This window comes from Phocoena phocoena, chromosome 1, assembly GCF_963924675.1.
Source record: "Phocoena phocoena chromosome 1, mPhoPho1.1, whole genome shotgun sequence".
NCBI lineage: Eukaryota > Metazoa > Chordata > Mammalia > Artiodactyla > Phocoenidae > Phocoena > Phocoena phocoena.
In genome coordinates, this window is record NC_089219.1 from 101,630,308 (window position 1) to 101,647,969 (window position 17,662).

A 17,662-nucleotide genomic window follows, 5' to 3' on the forward strand; every position below is an offset into this window, starting at 1 on the left:
AAAAGCAATTTACTTCTAATATTCAGTGCCATTTTCTATTCATTGACAATTGACTTGTAATTCCTATAACAACTATAACCAAGTCTTTTTTTTATATATAAAGTGGGAACACATTTTAAGAGTTTGTATTGGGTAGGCAGGTATCCCAGAAAAAGATAGCAGGTATTCTCTAGGATAGTTCCCGTGCATGCTTTTCATAGAGTTAAGCAATATAGACAAGCTCATAAGGGCTGATGCAGTGATATCACATATTTAATTAACTGTGGGTTATTAAATAGAAATAACTTCCTAGGTTGTTGGTTTGTTTTTACTGGGGTCTGTAACCTTCTTTGTGATTTATAAATTTAACAACTAGCCTGGTACAGAGTAGGTACTCAAACATTTTTAATAAATCAATGGATTAATGAATATGGTTAGATATATATAAAATATTCATGTGCATTTCATCTAAATAGTTTTTCTAAAACTTGAGTTAAAAACTTCATCTGTTTTCCACTACTTTGTATTAAGGAAATGTTTATATGAAGTTGTGTTATGAGGCCTAGGTAATTATTTTTGTCCTGTTAGTATAAGGGTTAATTAAGTCTGGAAGATGAAAGAGAGGAATAAGCTTCTCTCTGAAGTCATGACCTGGGCCTAGTAGAGTTTCTTCTCTACTGCTTGTGTATAGTGAAGGAAGGAAAACTAGATATTCTAGCTCAGCTAATCTTGTATATTCTTGATTGACCTATCCAGGTGATTTTCAAATTTTAAGTGACTTTGGATGTCATCTGTTCCAATTACCTCAGTTTTATAGATGAGGAAATGGAAAGCCAGTGGAGTTAAGTGAATTGGGTAATTCTCATATATTGTTCCTAAGGCAGAATTCAGTATAATAGTAGTTATGTACTCAATCTCTTTCAAAGTTCTAGGATGCATTAATTTGATTATCATCAATAGCTAAGAGATAAATCATGACAATAAGTTTGAGGTTTTATGTAGATGTAATTAATATACAACTATGTATGTATAATAGTAATATCTTGTTTTGAAATGTTACACTATCTGACACGAAGTAGGTTGTCAAGAAATGTGTAATGATTGAATGAGTGAATCTATGATAAGATATACTGTTGCTAAATTGCACCAGTTTTAGTTACTAGATGAATTCTGACTAAAAGAATATTTTACATTATGAACTAATATATTTTACAAGATTGGAAAGAAGTGAAGATCAATTGAAAGTACTTACCATCGAGCTTCAGAAGAAATCAAGTGATCTGGGTAAGTTTTAGAGAATAACATATGTACATGATAATATTAGCCAATTATAAAACCATCAACATTATTTCAGAATAAAATATAGTTTCTCCTCCATCATTTACCAATAGTGATTATTTGATAACTATTAATTTGATTTTTCAAAGATAGAAAATTTAAATCTTAAGAAAGACTTTTCAGTTTCATTATGCAGTTCATACATACCTAGAATTGTAAGGAGCCTAACAGATGTTTTGTAGTCTTTTTTATTTTTCTTACTATATATATATATATATATATATATATATATATGTACATATATATACATATGTACATATGTATATATATGTACATATATACACATATGTATATATATATACATATATATATAATTATATATATATGTAATTTTTTTATACACCAGGTTCTGATTAGTCATCAACTTTATGCACATCAGTATATAAATGTCAATCCCAATCCGCCAGTTCATCCCGCCACCCCCCCTACCCCCCGCTGCTTTCCCCCCTTGGTGTGCATACATTTGTTCTGTACATCTGTGTCTCAATTTCTGCCCTGCAAACTGGTTCATCTGTACCATTTTTCTAGGTTCCACATATATGCGTTAATATACGATATTTCTTTTCTCTTTCTGACTTCACTTTGTATGACAGTCTCTAGATCCATCCACATCTCAACAAATGACCCAATTTCGTTCCTTTTTATGGCCCAGTAATATTCCATTGTATATATGTACCACATCTTCTTTATCCATTCGTCTGTCAATGGGCATTTAGGTTGCTTCCGTGTTCTGGCTATTGTAAATAGTGCTGCAATGAACATTGGGGTGCATGTGTCTTTTTGAATTATGGTTTTCTCTGGGTATATGCCCAGTGGTGGGATTGCTGGGTCAGATGGTAATTCTATTTTTAGTTTTTTAAGGAACCTCCATACTGTTCTCCATAGTGGCTGCATCAATTTACATTCCCACCAACAGTGCAAGAAGGTTCCCTTTTCTCCACACCCTCTCCAGCAATTGCTGTTTTTAGGTTTTCTGATGATGCCCATTCTAACTGGTGTGAGGTGATACCTCACTGTAGTTTTGATTTGCATTTCTCTAACAATTAGCACAGCTTTTCATGTGCTCCTTGGCCATCTGTATGTCTTCTTTGGAGAAATGTCTATTTAGGTCTTCTTCCCATTTTTTGATTGGGTCTTTTTTTTTTTTAATATTGAGCTGCATGAGCTGTTTATATATTTTGGAGATTAATCCTTTGTCTGCTGATTTGTTTGCAAATATTTTCTCCCACTCTGAGGGTAGTCTTTTCATCTTGTTCATGGTTTCCTTTGCTGTGCAAAAGCTTTTAGGTTTCATTAGGTCCCATTTGTTTATTTTTTTATTAGTTTTTTTACATCTTTATTGAAAAATAATTGCTTTACAATGGTGTGTGAGTTTCTGCTTTATAACAAAGTGAACCAGTTATACATATACATATGTTCCCATATCTCTTGCCTCTTGCGTCTCCCTCCCTCCCACCCTCCCTCTGCCACCCCTCCAGGCGGTCACAAAGCATGGAGCCAATCTCCCTGTGCCATGCAGCTGCTTCCCACTAGCTATCTATTTTACGTTTGGTAGTGTATATATGTCCATGCCTCTCTCTTGCCCTGTCACAGCTCAACCTTCCCCCTCCGCATATCCTCAAGTCCATTCTCCAGTAGGTCTGTGTCTTTATTCCTGTCTTACCCCTAGGTTCTTCATGACATTTTTTTTTCTTAAATTCCATATATATGTGTTAGCATACGGTATATGTCTTTCTCATTCTGACTTACTTCACTCTGTATGACAGACTCTAGGTCCATCCGCCTCATTACAAATAACTCAATTTCGTTTCTTTTTATGGCTGAGTAATATTCCATTGTATATATGTGCCACATCTTCTTTATCCATTCATCCGATGATGGACAATTAGGTTGTTTCCATCTCTGGGCTATTGTAAATAGAGCTGCAATGAACATTTTGGTACATGACTCTTTTTGAATTATGGTTTTCTCAGGGTATATGCCCAGTAGTGGGATTGCTGGGTCATATGGTAGTTCTGTTTATAGCTTTTTAAGGAACCTCCATACTGTTTTCAATAGTGGCTGTATCAACTTGCATTCCCACCAACAGTGCAAGAGTGTTCCCTTTTCTCCACACCCTCTCCAGCATTTATTGTTTCTAGATTTTTTGATGATGGCCGTTCTGACTGGTGTGAGATGATATCTCATTGCAGTTTTGATGTGCATTTCTCTAATGATTAATGATGTTGAGCATTCTTTCATGTGTTTGTTGGCAATCTGTATATCTTCTTTGGAGAAATGTCTATTTAGGTCTTCTGCCCATTTTTGGATTGGGTTGTTTATTTTTTTGTTATTGAGCTGCGTGAGCTGCTTTTAAATTTTGCAGATTAATCCTTTGTCAGTTGCTTCATTTGAAAATATTTTCTCTCATTCTGAGGGTTGTCTTTTGGTCTTGTTTATGGTTTCCTTTGCTGCACAAAAGCTTTGAAGTTTCATTAAGTCCCATTTGTTTATTTTTGTTTTTATTTCCAGTTCTCTAGGAGGTGGGTCAAAAAGGATCTTGCTGTGATTTATGTCATAGAGTGTTCTGCCTATGTTTTCCTCTAAGAGTTTGATAGTTTCTGGCGTCACATTTATGTCTTTAATCCATTTTGAGCTTATTTTTGTGTATGGTGTTAGGGAGTGATCTAATCTCATACTTTTACATGTACCTGTCCAGTTTTCCCAGGACCACTTATCGAAGAGGCTGTCCTTTCTCCACTGTACATTCCTGCCTCCTTTATCAAAGATAAGGTGACCATATGTGTTTGGGTTTATCTCTGGGCTTTCTATCCTGTTGCATTGATCTATCTTTCTGTTTTTGTGCCAGTACCATACTGTCTTGATTACTGTAGCTTTGTAGTATAGTCTGAAGTCAGGGAGCCTGATTCCTCCAGCTCCGTTTTTCGTTCTCAAGATTGCTTTGGCTATTCGGGGTCTTTTGTGTTTCCATACAAATTGTGAAATTTTTTGTTCTAGTTCTGTGAAAAATGCCAGTGGTAGTTTGATAGGGATTGCATTGAATCTATAGCCTGCTATGGGTAGTAGAGTCATTTTCACAATGTTGATTTTTCCAATCCAAGACCATGGTATATCTCTCCATCTATTTGTATCATCTTTAATTTCTTTCATCAGTGTCTTATAATTTTCTGCATACAGGTCTTTTGTCTCCTTAGGTAGGTTTATTCGTAGATATTTTATTCTTTTTGTTGCAATGGGAAATGGGAGTGTTTTCTTGATTTCACTTTCAGATTTTTCATCATTAGTGTATAGGACTGCCAGAGATTTCTGTGCCGTAATTTTGTATCCTGCTACTTTACCAAATTCATTGATTAGCTCTAGTAGTTTTCTGGTTGCATCTTTAGGATTCTCTATGTATAGTATCATGTCATCTGCAAAGAGTGACAGCTTTACTTCTTTTCCGATTTGGATACCTTTTATTTCCTTTTCTTCTCTGATTGCTGTGGCTAACACTTCCAAAACTATGTTGAATAAGAGTGGTGAGAGTGGGCAACCTTGTCTTGTTCCTGATCTTAGTGGAAATGCTTTCAGTTTTTTACCATTGAGGATGATGTTGGCTGTGGGCTTCTCATATATGGCCTTTATTATGTTGAGGAAAGTTCCTTCTATGCCTACTTTCTGAAGAGTTTTTATCATAAATGGGTGTTGAATTTTGTCAAAGGCTTTCTGTGCATCTATTGAGATGATCATATGGTTTTTCTCCTTCAGTTTGTTAATATGGTTTATCACATTGATAGATTTGTGTATATTGAAGAATCCTTGCATTCCTGGAACAAACTCCACTTGATCATGGTGTATGGTCCTTTTAATGTGCTGTTGGATTCTGTTTGTTAATATTTTGTTGAGAATTTTTGCATCTATGTTCATCAGTGATATTGGCCTGTAGTTTTCTTTCTTTGTGACATCCTTGTCTGGTTTTGGTATCAGGGTGATGGTGTCCTCGTAGAATCAGTTTGGGAGTGTTCCTCCCTCTGCTATGTTTTGGAAGAGTTTGAGAAGGATAGGTGTTAGCTCTTCTCTAAATGTTTGGTAGAATTTGCCCGTGAAGGCATCTGGTCCTGGGCTTTTGTTTGTTGGAAGATTTTTTATCACAGTTTCAATTTCAGTGCTTGTGATTGGTCTGTTCATATTTTCTATTTCTTCCTGTTTCAGTCTTGGCAGATTGTGCATTTCTAAAAATTTGTCCATTTCTTCCAGGTTGTCCATTTTATTGGCATAGAGTTGCTTGTAATAATCTCTCATGATCTTTTTTATTTCTGCAGTGTCAGTTGTTACTTCTCTTTTTTCATTTCCAATTCTATTGATTTGAGTCTTCTCCCTTTTGTTTTGATGAGTCTGGCTAATGGTTTATCTATTTTGTTTATCTTCTCAAAGAACCATCTTTCAGTTTTATTGATCTTTGCCATTCTTTCCTTCATTTCTTTTTCATTTATTTCTGATCTGATTTTTATGATTTCTTTCCTTCTGCTAACTTTGGGGTTTTTTTGTTCTTCTTTCTCTAATTGCTTTAGGTGCAAGGTTAGGTTGTTTATTCGAGATGTTTCCTGCTTCTTAAGGTGGGCTTGTATTGCTATAAACTTCCCTCTTAGAACTGCTTTTGCTGCATCCCATAGATTTTGGGTCATGGTGTCTCCATTGGCATTTGTTTCTAGGTATTTTTTAATTTCCTCTTTTATTTCTTCAGTGGTCACTTCGTTATTAAGTAGTGTATTGTTTAGCCTCCATGTGTTTGTATTTTTTACAGATCTTTTCCTGTAATTGATATCTAGTTTCATAGCGCTGTGGTCTGAAAAGATACTTGATACAATTTCAATTTTCTTAAATTTACCAAGGCTTGATTTGTGACCCAAGATATGATCTATCCTGGAGAATGTTCCATGAGCACTTGAGAAAAATGTGTATTCTGTTGTTTTTGGATGGAGTGTCCTATAAATATCAATTAAGTCCATCTTGTTTAATGTATCATTTAAAGCTTATGTTTCCTTATTTATTTTCGTTTTGGATGATCTGTCCACTGGTGAAAGTGGGTTGTTAAGTCCCCTACTATGAATGTGTTACTGTCGATTTCCCCTTTTATGGCTGTTAGTATTTGCCTTATGTATTGAGGTGCTCCTATGTTGGATGCATAAATATTTACAATTGTTATATCTTCTTCTTGGATCAATCCCTTGATCATTATGTAGTGTCCTTCTTTGTCTCTTGTAATAGTCTTTATTTTAAAGTGTATTTTGTCTGATATGAGAATTGCTACTCCAGCTTTCTTTTGGTTTCCATTTGCATGGAATATCTTTTTCCATCCCCTTACTTTAAGTGTGTATGTGTCTCTAGGTCTGAAGTGGGTCTCTTGTAGACAGTATATATATGGGTCTTGTTTTTGTATCCATTCAGCCAATCTGTATCTTTTGGTGAGAGCATTTAGTCCATTTACATTTAAGGTAATTATCGATATGTATGTTCCTATTCCCATTTTCTTAATTGTTTTGGGTTTGTTACTGTAGGTCTTTTCCTTCTCTTGTGTTTCTTGCCTAGAGAAGTTCCTTTAGCATTTGTTGTAAAGCTAGTTTGGTGGTGGTGAACTCTCTCAGCTTTTGCTTGTCTGTAAAGGTTTTAATTTGTCCATCACATCTGAATGAGATCTTTGGTGGGTAGAATAATCTTGGTTGCAGGTTTTTCTCCTTCTTCACTTTAAATATGTCCTGCCAGTCAGTTCTGGCTTGCAGAGTTTCTGCTGAAAGTTCAGCTGTTAACCTTATGGGGATTCCCTTGTGTGTTATTTGTTGTTTTTCCCTTGCTGCTTTTAATATGTTTTCTTTGTATTTAATTTTTGACAGTGTGATTAATATGTGTCTTGGCGTATTTCTCTTTGGATTTATCCTGTATGGGACTCTCTGTACTTCTTGGACTTGATTAATTATTTCCTTTCCCATATTAGGGAAGTTTTCAACTCTAATCTCTTCAAATATTTTCTCAATCCCTTTCTTTTTCTCTTCTTTTTCTGGAACCCCTATAATTCAAATGTTGGTGCTTTTAATGTTGTCCCAGAGGTCTCTGAGACTGTCCTCAGTTCTTTTCATTCTTTTTTCTTTATTCTGCTCTGCAGTAGTTATTTCCACTATTTTATCTTCCAGGTCACTTATCCATTCTTCTGCCTCAATTATTCTGCTATTGATCCCATCTAGAGTCTTTATAATTTCATTTGTTGTGTTGTTCATCATTGCTTGTTTCTTCTTTAGTTCTTCTAGGTCCTTGTTAAATGTTTCTTGCATATTCTCTATTGTATTTCCAAGATCTTGGATCATCTTTACTATCATTATTCTGAATTCTTTTTCAGGTAGACTGCCTATTTCCTCTTCATTTGTTAGGTCTGGTGGGTTTTTATCTTGCTCCTTCATCTGCTGTGTGTTTTTCTGTCTTCTTATTTTGCTTAACTAACTGTGTTTGGGGTCTCCTTTTTGCAGGCTGCAGGTTCGTAGTTCTCATTTTTTTTGGTGTATATCCCCAGTGGCTAAAGTTGGTTCAGTGGGTTGTGTAGGCTTCCTGGTGGAGGGGACTAGTGCCTGTGTTCTGGTGGATGAGGCTGGATCTTGTCTTTCTGGTGTGGGCAGGTCCACGTCTGGTGGTGTATTTTGGAGTATCTGTAGCCTTATTATGATTTTAGGCAGCCTCTCTGCTAATGGGTGGGGTTGTGTTCCTGTTTTGCTAGTTGTTTGGCATAGGGTGTCCAGCACTGTAGGTTGCTGGTCATTGAGTGAAGCTGGGTGTTGGTGTTGAGATGGAGGTCTCTGGGAGATTTTCTCCGTTTGATATTACATGGAGCTGGGAGGTCTCTTGTGGACCAGTGTCCTGAAGTTGCCTCTCCCACCTAAGAGGCATAGCAGTGACTCCTGGCTGCAGCGCCAATAGCCTTTTATCCACATGGCCATTCTATAGTGGCAGGGACTTTTGGAGCTGGGTGCTTCCGTAGTCTTGTTCTTTCAGTCCATTGCCTGTCCAAGGTTTTTCCTCCTCCGCCATATGAAATGTCACTGGGCCTTGCCTTACAGAATTTTCCAACTCCATCAGCAGCAGGAGTGCGACATCCCAGTGGTGATGTTGAGAAGAGCCATTCACTGGAGTGATGGGACCAAAACCCTGAGTAAGACTGACGAGCCACAGAGCCACGTGTGCTCCTGCACCAAGCCCAAGGCTCTCCACTTGCACCTGCGCAGTCGCTGTTCCATTTGTTTATCTTTGTTTTTATTTCCATTACTCTAGGAGGTGGTTTTAAAAATATCTTGCTGTGATTTATGTCAAAGAGTGTTCTTCCTATGTTTTCCTCTAAGCATTTTATAGTGTCCGGTCTTACATTTAGCTCTCTAATCCATTTTGAGTTTATTTTTGTGTATGGTGTTAGGGAGTGTTCTAATTTCATTCTTTTACATGTAGCTGTCCAGTTTTCCCAGCACCACTTACTGAAGAGACTATCTTTTCTCCATTGTATATCCTTGCCTCCTTTGTCATAGATTAGTTGACGATAGGTGCATGGGTTTATCTCTGGGCTTTCTATCTTGTTCCATTGATCTATATTTCTGTTTTTGTGCCAGTACCATATTGTCTTGATTACTGTAGCTTTGAAGTCAGGGAGTCTGATTCCTCCAGCTCTGTATTTCTCCCTCAAGACAGCTTTCGCTATTCAGAGTCTTTTGTGTCTCCATACAAATTTTAAGATTTTTTGTTCTAACTCTGTAAAAAATGCAATTGGTAATTTGATAGGGATTGCATTGAATCTGTAGATTGCTTTGGGTAGTATAGTCATTTTCACAATACTGATTCTTCCAATTCAAGAACATGGTATATCTCTCCATCTGTTGGTATCATCTGTAATTTCTTTCATCAGTGTCTTATAGTTTTCTGCATACAGGTCTCTTGTCTCCCTAGGTAGGTTTATTCCTAGGTATTTTCTTTTTGTTGCAAAGGTAAATGGCAGTGTTTCCTTAATTTCTCTTTCAGATTTTTCATCATTAGTATATAGGAATGCAAGAGATTTCTGTGCATTAATTTTATATCCTGCAGCTTTACCAAATTCATTGATTAGCTCTAGTAGTTTTCTGGTGGCATCTTTAGGATTCTCTATGTATAGTATCACTTCATCTGCAAACAGTGACAGTTTCACTTCTTCATTTCCTATTCATATTCCTTTTATTTCTTTTTTTCTCTGATTGCCATGGCTAGGACTTCCAAAACTATGTTTAATAATAGTGGTGAGAGTGGACATCCTTTTCTTGTTCCTGGTCTTAGAGGAAATGCTTTCAGTTTTTCACCATTGAGAATGGTGTTTGCTTTGCGTTTGTCATATATGGCCTTTATTATGTTGAGGTAGGTTCCCTCTATGCCCACTTTCTAGAGAGTTTTTATCATAAATTGGTGTTGAATTTTGTCAAAAGCTTTTTCTGCATCTATTGAGATGATCATATGATTTTTATTCTTCAATTTGTTAATATGGTGTATCACATTGATTGATTTGCATATATTGAAGAATCCTTGCATCTTTGGGATAAATCCCACTTGATCATGGTGTATGATCCTTTTAATGTGTTGTTGGATTCTGTTTGCTAGTATTTTGCTGAGGATTTTTGCATCTATATTCATCAATGATATTGGTCTGTAATTTTTTTTTTTGTAGTATCTTTGTCTGGTTTTGGTTTCAGGGTGATGATAGCCTCATAGAATGAGTTTCAGAGTGTTCCTTCCTCTGCAAATTCTTGGAAGAGTTTGAGAAGGATAGGTGTTAGCTCTTCTCTAAATGTTTGATAGAATTCACCTCTGAAGCTATCTGGTCCTGGACTTTTGTTTGTTGGAAGATGTTTAATCACAGTTTCATTTTCATTACTTGTGATTGGTCTGTTCATATTATTTTCTATTTCTTCCTAGTTCAGTCTTGGAAGGTTATACCTTTCTAAGAATTTGTCCATTTCTTCCAGATTGTCCATTTTAGTGGCTAGAGTTACTTGTAGTAGTCTCTTAGGATGCTTTTTATTTCTGTGGTGTCTGTTGTTACTTCTCCTTTTTCATTTCTAATTTTATTGATTTGAGTCCTCTCCCTCTTTTTCTTGATGAGTCTGGCTAATGGTTTATCACTTTTGTTTATCTCCTCAAAGAACCAGCTTTTAGTTTTATTGATCTTTGCTATTGTTTTCTTTGTTTCTATTTCATTTATTTCTGCTGTGATCTTTATGCTTTCTTTCCTTCTGCTAACTGTGGGTTTTGTTTGTTCTTCTTTCTTTAGGTCCTTTAGGTGTAAGGTTAAATTGTTTATTTGAGATTTTTCTTGTTTCTTGAGGTAGGCTTTTATAGCTATAAACTTCCCTCTTAGAACTGCTTTTGCTGCATACCATAGGTTTTGGATCATCGTGTTTTCATTGTCATTTGTCTCTAGGTATTTTTTGATTTCCTCTTTGATTTTTTCAGTGACCTCTTTGTTATTTGGTAACGTATTGTTTAGCCTCTATGCATTTGTGTTTTTTACGTTTTTTCCTTGTAATTCACTTCTAATCTCATAGCGTTGTGGGCAGAAAACATGCTTGATATGATTTCAATTTTCTTAAATTTACTGTGGCTTAATTTGTGACCCAAGATGTGATCTATCCTGGAGAATATTCCATTTGCACTTAAGAAGAAGGTGTAATCTGCTGTTTTTGGATGGAATGTCCTATAAATATCAATTAAATCTATCTGGTCTATTATGTCATTTAAAGCTTGTGTTTCCTTATTAATATTCTGTTTGGATGATCTGTCCATTGGTGTAAGTGAGGTTTACAGCCCCCCACTATTATTGTGTTACTGTCGATTTCCTCCTTTATAGTTGGTAGCAGTTGCCTTATGTATTGAGGTGCTCCTATGTTGGGTGCATATATATTTATAATTGTTATATCTCCTTCTTGGATTCATCCCTTGATCATTATGTAGTGTCCTTCCTTGTCTCTTGTAACATTCTTTATTTTAAAGCCTATTTTATCTGGTATGAGTATTGCTACTCCAGCTTTCTTCTGATTTCCATTTGCATGGAATATCTTTTCCATCCACTCACTTTCAGTCTGTATGTGTCCCTAGGCCTAAAGTGCATCTCTTGTAGACAGCACATATATGGGTTTTGTTTTTGTGTCCATTCAGCAAGCCTGTGTCTTTTGTTTGGAGCATTTAATCCATTCATGTTTAAGGTAATTATCGATATGTATGTTCCTATGACCATTTTCTTAATTGTTTTGGGTTTGTTTTTGTCGGCCCTTTTCTTCTCTTGTGTTTCCCTCTTAGCGAAGTTCCTTTAGCATTTCTTGTACAGCTGATTTGGTGGTGCTGAATTCTCTTAGCTTTTGCTTGTCTGTAAAGCTTTTGATTTCTCCATCCAATCTGAATGAGATCCTTGCCAGGTAGAGTAATATTGGTTGTAGGTTCTTTCCTTTCATCTCTTTAAGTATGTCATGCCACTCCCTTCTGGTTTGTAGAGTTTTTGCTGAGAAATCAGCTGTTAACGTTATGGGAGTTCCCTTGTATATTATTTGTCATTTTTCCCTTGCTGCTTTCAATAATTTTTCTTTGTCTTTAATTTTTGCCAATTTGATTGCTATGTGTCTCAGCATGTTTCTCCGTGGGTTTATCCTGTATGGGACTCTCTGCTCTTCCTGGCCTTGCGTGGCTATTTCCTTTCCCATGTTAGGGAATTTTTTGACTGTAATCTCTTCAAATATTTTCTTGGGTCCTTTCTCTCTCTCTTCTCTTTCTGGCACCCCTATAATGCGAATGTTGTTGCATTTAATATTGTCCCAGAGGTCTCTTAGGCTCTCTTCATTTCTTTTCATTCTTTTTTCTTTATTCTGTTCATCAGCAGTGAATTCCACCGTTCTGTCTTCCAGGTCACTTATCCGTTTTCTGCCTCAGTTATTCTTCTATTGATTCCTTCTAGTGTAGTTTTCATTTCAGTTATTGTACTGTTCATCTCTGTTTGTTCTTTACTTCTTTTAGGTCTTTGTTAAATATTTCTTGCATCTTCTCAATCTTTGCCTCCATTCATTTTCTGAGGTCCTGGATCATCTTCACTATCATTATTCTGAATTCTTTTTCTGGAAGGTTGCCTATCTCCTCTTCATTTAGTTGTTTTTGTGGGGTTTTATCTTGTTTCTTCATCTGGTACATAGCCCTCTGCCTTTGCATTTTGTTTATCTTTCTGTGAATGTGGTTTTCATTCCACAGGGTGCAGGATTGTAGTTCTTCTTGCTTCTGCTCTCTGCCCACTGGTGGATGAGGATATCTAAGAGGCTTGTGCCTGAAACTGCCTTTTACCCCTTGTTCTCCTTCTGGACAGTTGCCGTGGCTTTTAGGCTCTGCATATGGGAAGAGAAGATTCCTTCCATAGAGTGTTATAAACGTGCGCTTGATGCATTCTCAAGGTTTTAGTGGCTGGCTAGGCAAGTCTGAAATGTGTAGGGTAGGCTGGAACTCTGGAGCATGGCCTGAAGCTGCTGCCCACGGGTGGAATGTCTTCCTCCTGTAGTCTTTTTTTCTTAATTTAGGATTCAGAGGCTGTAATAATAATTCTTAGTGGGAAATGTCTTATATTTTGATTGAATTTTGAAATTTCATTTATTGGCCATGTTGGATTATGAACTATTTTCAGGAAAATGTGACCCTATTTTATCATGTGGTGTTGTTAATACTCAACTTTCATGGCTAAAAGAAAGAGAAGTTTGTAGTTATTTTGTGAATTTATGACCATTTAGTTAGCTAATTTTAATAAGTCTATGCTTCATATTTATAAAGCCTCATATTTATAATTGTGGAGAATTATAAATATATATAAACATTTTTTTCCAATTTTGGTGAAAAGAATTATTTTATAAATTAAGATAATTCATGGATTGGCAGGCATTTTTCTGGAAATCTCTATAACTTTCTATAATCTTTATTATTAACTTTGAATACTTATATAATTAAAATAATTGTAAGCAGTAGTGCCTGTTAGGATGTTTGGTTGAACTTTGAAACCCAATTTATGCTTTTCCTTTTGCAAAGCTTACTTTTCCATTACAGACTAGACTGTTTTGAACATCCAAAATTGTACTATCCAATGGTAAATAATATTTTTAGTATTATTTTACATTAGAATGATTGTGAATGCATATTTCACCCATTTTTTAAATCTTCCTTTAGACCATAACATACTGTCTTAAATCACTGCATATACCTATGTTCTTTAGAATTGGTCAATTGAATGTTGTAGACTATGGAATAATTAAATCTGATATTGAATATAAGTGGCTGTTATTGTCATATTGAAAGATCGAATGCATAATGTGATTTTTCTCTTAGTAGAGCAATATATTATGAGAAGTTTGGATAAGGAATTCCAGAACTGTGAAATAGTTCTATGTGTGTTTCTTAGCACTATCTTAGGTGGAAACATATACAAGAAGTGAAATACCATGTTCTTGAGAAATCTCTAATTATTGTAGGAGAAAGTTTGAATTCATAAAATCATTAGAACCATGTTTCAAAAATTAAAGGAGTGAGAGAGACTTCTGTTTAGGATTAGGGAAGGAAGTATTAGAACTTCTATTTCTATTTATTTTTAATGCTGTATATATGTTTTATAATGAATAATATATGTATTTTATATAAATTTATAAAATATAAATATGTATTTGTATTGTATAAATATTTATATATTTGGAGTGAATGCTCACAGATTTCTTATTGATGGAAATATGTTAATGCTGTTAACAAGAGGAAGCCAAGGTATCAATGTGGACTGCAGAGTTGGAAAAGGCTTTATAGAATAGGTAGATTTAAAAAACAAAGTAGAGTTTAAGATACAGAGAGGATTTGGATAGTTGTAGAGAATGATGGAGTGTGCAAAGTATTATGTTTAGGAGAGTATCATTAACAATGATGTAAGTACTCAACATTAGTTTATTTCCTTCTTTGATTGATAGTATAGTTCTCAAAACCAAAAAATCTTCTTTCTCCCTTACCTTTCACTTCTAATTGGTTATCTAATGCTGTTGTTTCTAACTCTTAATATCTAGCTCTTAAAATCTAACTAATTTAAGAGTTTTTAACTCTTAAATATCTTCTGAATCTTCCCCCTTTTCTTCGTCTCCACATACCTAGAACAGTTCAAGTCCTCATTTCCTCTTTCCTGGTTTTCAGAGTTTCAAGCACATTCTCTTAGCCTAGGAGAGGGATGCATGTGAGTAACATAATGGAACACAAATTGTGTCTGGGACATTATCATAAACCATGCTTCATATTACCCTCATTTGTCCTCATCTTTGTTCATCTCTTTTTGTGTTTACTAGGCTTCTGTTTGCTTTGGCCTTTATTCATAACCTTCTTTCTTACTGCAGTAGCCCTCATTCTTACTGCATTGTTTCCTGGCTACACTTTGCATTCTTCCTTAATGATATTTTCGTAGGATTACATCTTGATTAGTGTATGCCTCCACTGTCCCCTCAGGAGTTACAATCATTGACCTATCCTAAGACCACTGTTATTCCGTGCACTCCTCAGATACAGCCTACTCTACCCCTTATATCTTGACATTAGCTTGGAACCAGACATCTCTGACCAGAACTAATTGCAGTATCTTTAGAATCAATCTTTTTGTTTCCAGTCTTGTCTACCTTTTGTTCATTCTCTGCATTTATGCTAGAGTGTTCCTTTAAAAATACAAATCTGACTATTCTGTGTTGCAGATTTAAGAGCCATCTAATTGCCTAAGTTCAAACTCTTTGTCTCTTCATTGTTCATTTAAAGAATGAGGTAGTGCATAACAAGTAAGTTAAAGACAACTGTAAATTCAGAATCTTTGTCAAATAATTTTTGTGTGTTTCTTTACTTGGTACAGTTTTCTTTGCTTCTTCATGTGTCTCCCATCTTCAGTTCAGTCTAATATAGCTCTAAACAGGTTTTACTCCTGTGGTCAGTTTTCTATCTCTGTGCCCACATTTATTTTCACTCTGGTTGTATAATAGATTCTCCCTCTAGTTTTTTCTATTGCTTCTTCTTTGGTTATTAGATACACAATAACTATAGAACTTAGACTTAGATGTTTCTCATTTAGCTTTGGATATTCATTAGGAACATAACAGACATGGTCTTTGTTCTCATGAGATTTTGCACTCGGAGACACATAAAATGAATAATTACAAATAAATATTTAATTACAAATTGGGATAAGTGCTACGAAGGAATGAAATGAATGAAAATGACAAAATATAAGAAAATAATAAGGCCTAATCTAGATTTGGTGATCAAGGATGGCCTTAAACTGAGACCTAAATAAGTGAGATTTAGTTAAGGGAAAGCATGTGAGTTGGAGAGAGCTTTTCATTCAGGAGGAAAAGCATGTAGAAATGCCCTGAGGTGTGAAGGAGCTTGGTTAATACATGTGAGTGAATGAAAACCTTTGTGACTAAGTGTAAGAAGAAATATGGAAAGGGGAATGAAGTGAGTATGGGGTAATAAGGACCAAATCAGGTAGGGCCAAGGAAAGGAATTTTGATTTTATTCTGCTGGCAAAGGAACACCACTGAAAGATTTTAATTAGAGGAATGACATGATCTTGTTTACATTTTTAAAAGATCATTGTCACTTCTGTATGGAAGGTAAATTTGATGTTGGATGGGGGAGTGTTGGTAGTGAGGAATAGAAGTGGAGAAATCAGGTTGGAGGCTATTTGAATGGTACAGCTATGAAAGAATGTCTTTTAAAAATGGAATCTTTTTTTTGTTTTCTTGTCTCTCCTTTCCCATTTTTTTAAATCCAGCTTTTAACGCATTTATATTCTTTTGATTTTTTAGAAGAGATGACTAAGCTTAAAAATAACAAAGAAGTAGAACTTGAAGAATTGAAAAAAATCTTGGTAAGTGTATGGTTTCTCTTATTAATATGTAGCAATTATTTTTCAAAATAGTATTAAATCCAGTGACTTAGACTCTCATCCTATAGATGTCTTATGGTAGTTTTTCAACTAAAATATAAAAAAAACTACATTTGGTTTTAGTGAAGCCACATTTCTTATCTCTATCAATTTTTATGGTATATTTTGATAACTGTCGGTGTAGGTGTTTATATTACTGAAGCATGTGTTGACAGTACATTTAAGTGAGATCAAATATGCTTATTCTGTAGCTGATTGTAAATTTGGTGTGCGTTTGATAACTTTGAGCCACAAAGCTGCAATTTTGAGAAAGATATGTATGATATTTATTCAGTACCTACGTTTAGTATTCAAATAGAATCATATTTAATGAATTTGTTAGGATAGGCTTCATTATGTTTTACTTGATTATAGTGTGTAGAGCATGGGTTGGTAAACTTTTTTTGTAAAGGACTAGATAGTAAATATTTTAGGCTTTGTGGCTATATACAGAATGTTAATTTTCTCCTCCCCTTCCATTTTTTTTCTTTTATTTTTAACAATCTTATAAAAATGTAAGAACCATTCTTAGTTCAAGGGCCTACAAAAGAAGGTTGTGGGCTGATTTTGTCTCAGAGGCTGTAGTTTGCCAACCTTTGCTTATAAAAGACAATATTGTTTATCATTACAGGTCTTTGATTTTGGGTTTAACCAATCACATCTCTACCTGATTTTGCAACTCCTAATTCTTCCATCTCTTGGGAAGCACTATTTTCAAATGCTTATCCTTTCTTCGGTGAATTGCTTTTGCACAAATTCTTGCAAATAATAATATTTACATTTCTTTCAAATTTGATAATGTAAACTTATACTTCAGGTCTCAGCTTAAATATCAATTCTTTAGAAATCTCTCTTGACATTCCTAGCTAGTTTAGGTCTCTGTATAGCTTGTTCCTCTAGCACCCTGAATTTTTCCTTTATAGCACTTATCACAAATGAAATTTAATTTATTTTTGGTATAATTATTTAAAGCTTTATTCACCCTTTAGAGTCTCCTTTACTTAGCACAGTAGTTGGCACATAGTAGGTGGTCAATAAATAAATAGTGGAATGCTCCAATAAGGGCTAAGAACCTTTGTCCTGTTTGCCCTGTAACCTCAGTACTTAGCACAGTAACTGACACTTTGTAAGCACTTTGTAAATATTTGTTGAATGAATTAATACTAAAGTATTATTCTTACATTCCTACATGGACAAGGATTGGTTTAGGTTTTGTTTTATTTGAATAGCCGTTAGAGCATAATTAATATCTTGGTCCTTAGAATCATAATGCTTTGATGGTATCCAGCTTTTTACTTCTTAGCTGTATGACCTAGAGCAATTTACCTAAATTCTTGATGCCTTGGTTTTTCC

General features: G+C 35.1%; 1 protein-coding gene across 2 annotated transcripts in view; it reads left to right on the plus strand.

Moving 5' to 3' along the window:
* The window catches only part of SYCP1 (synaptonemal complex protein 1), a 148,755-nt gene that overhangs the window by 35,594 nt on the left and 95,499 nt on the right, over positions 1-17,662 (plus strand). For both annotated transcript variants that reach the window (XM_065879621.1, XM_065879627.1), the window contains exons 14-15: positions 1,196-1,263; positions 16,191-16,252. In XM_065879621.1, the coding sequence (XP_065735693.1) occupies positions 1,196-1,263; positions 16,191-16,252 (130 nt within the window). The remainder of the gene's footprint in view (positions 1-1,195; positions 1,264-16,190; positions 16,253-17,662) is intronic.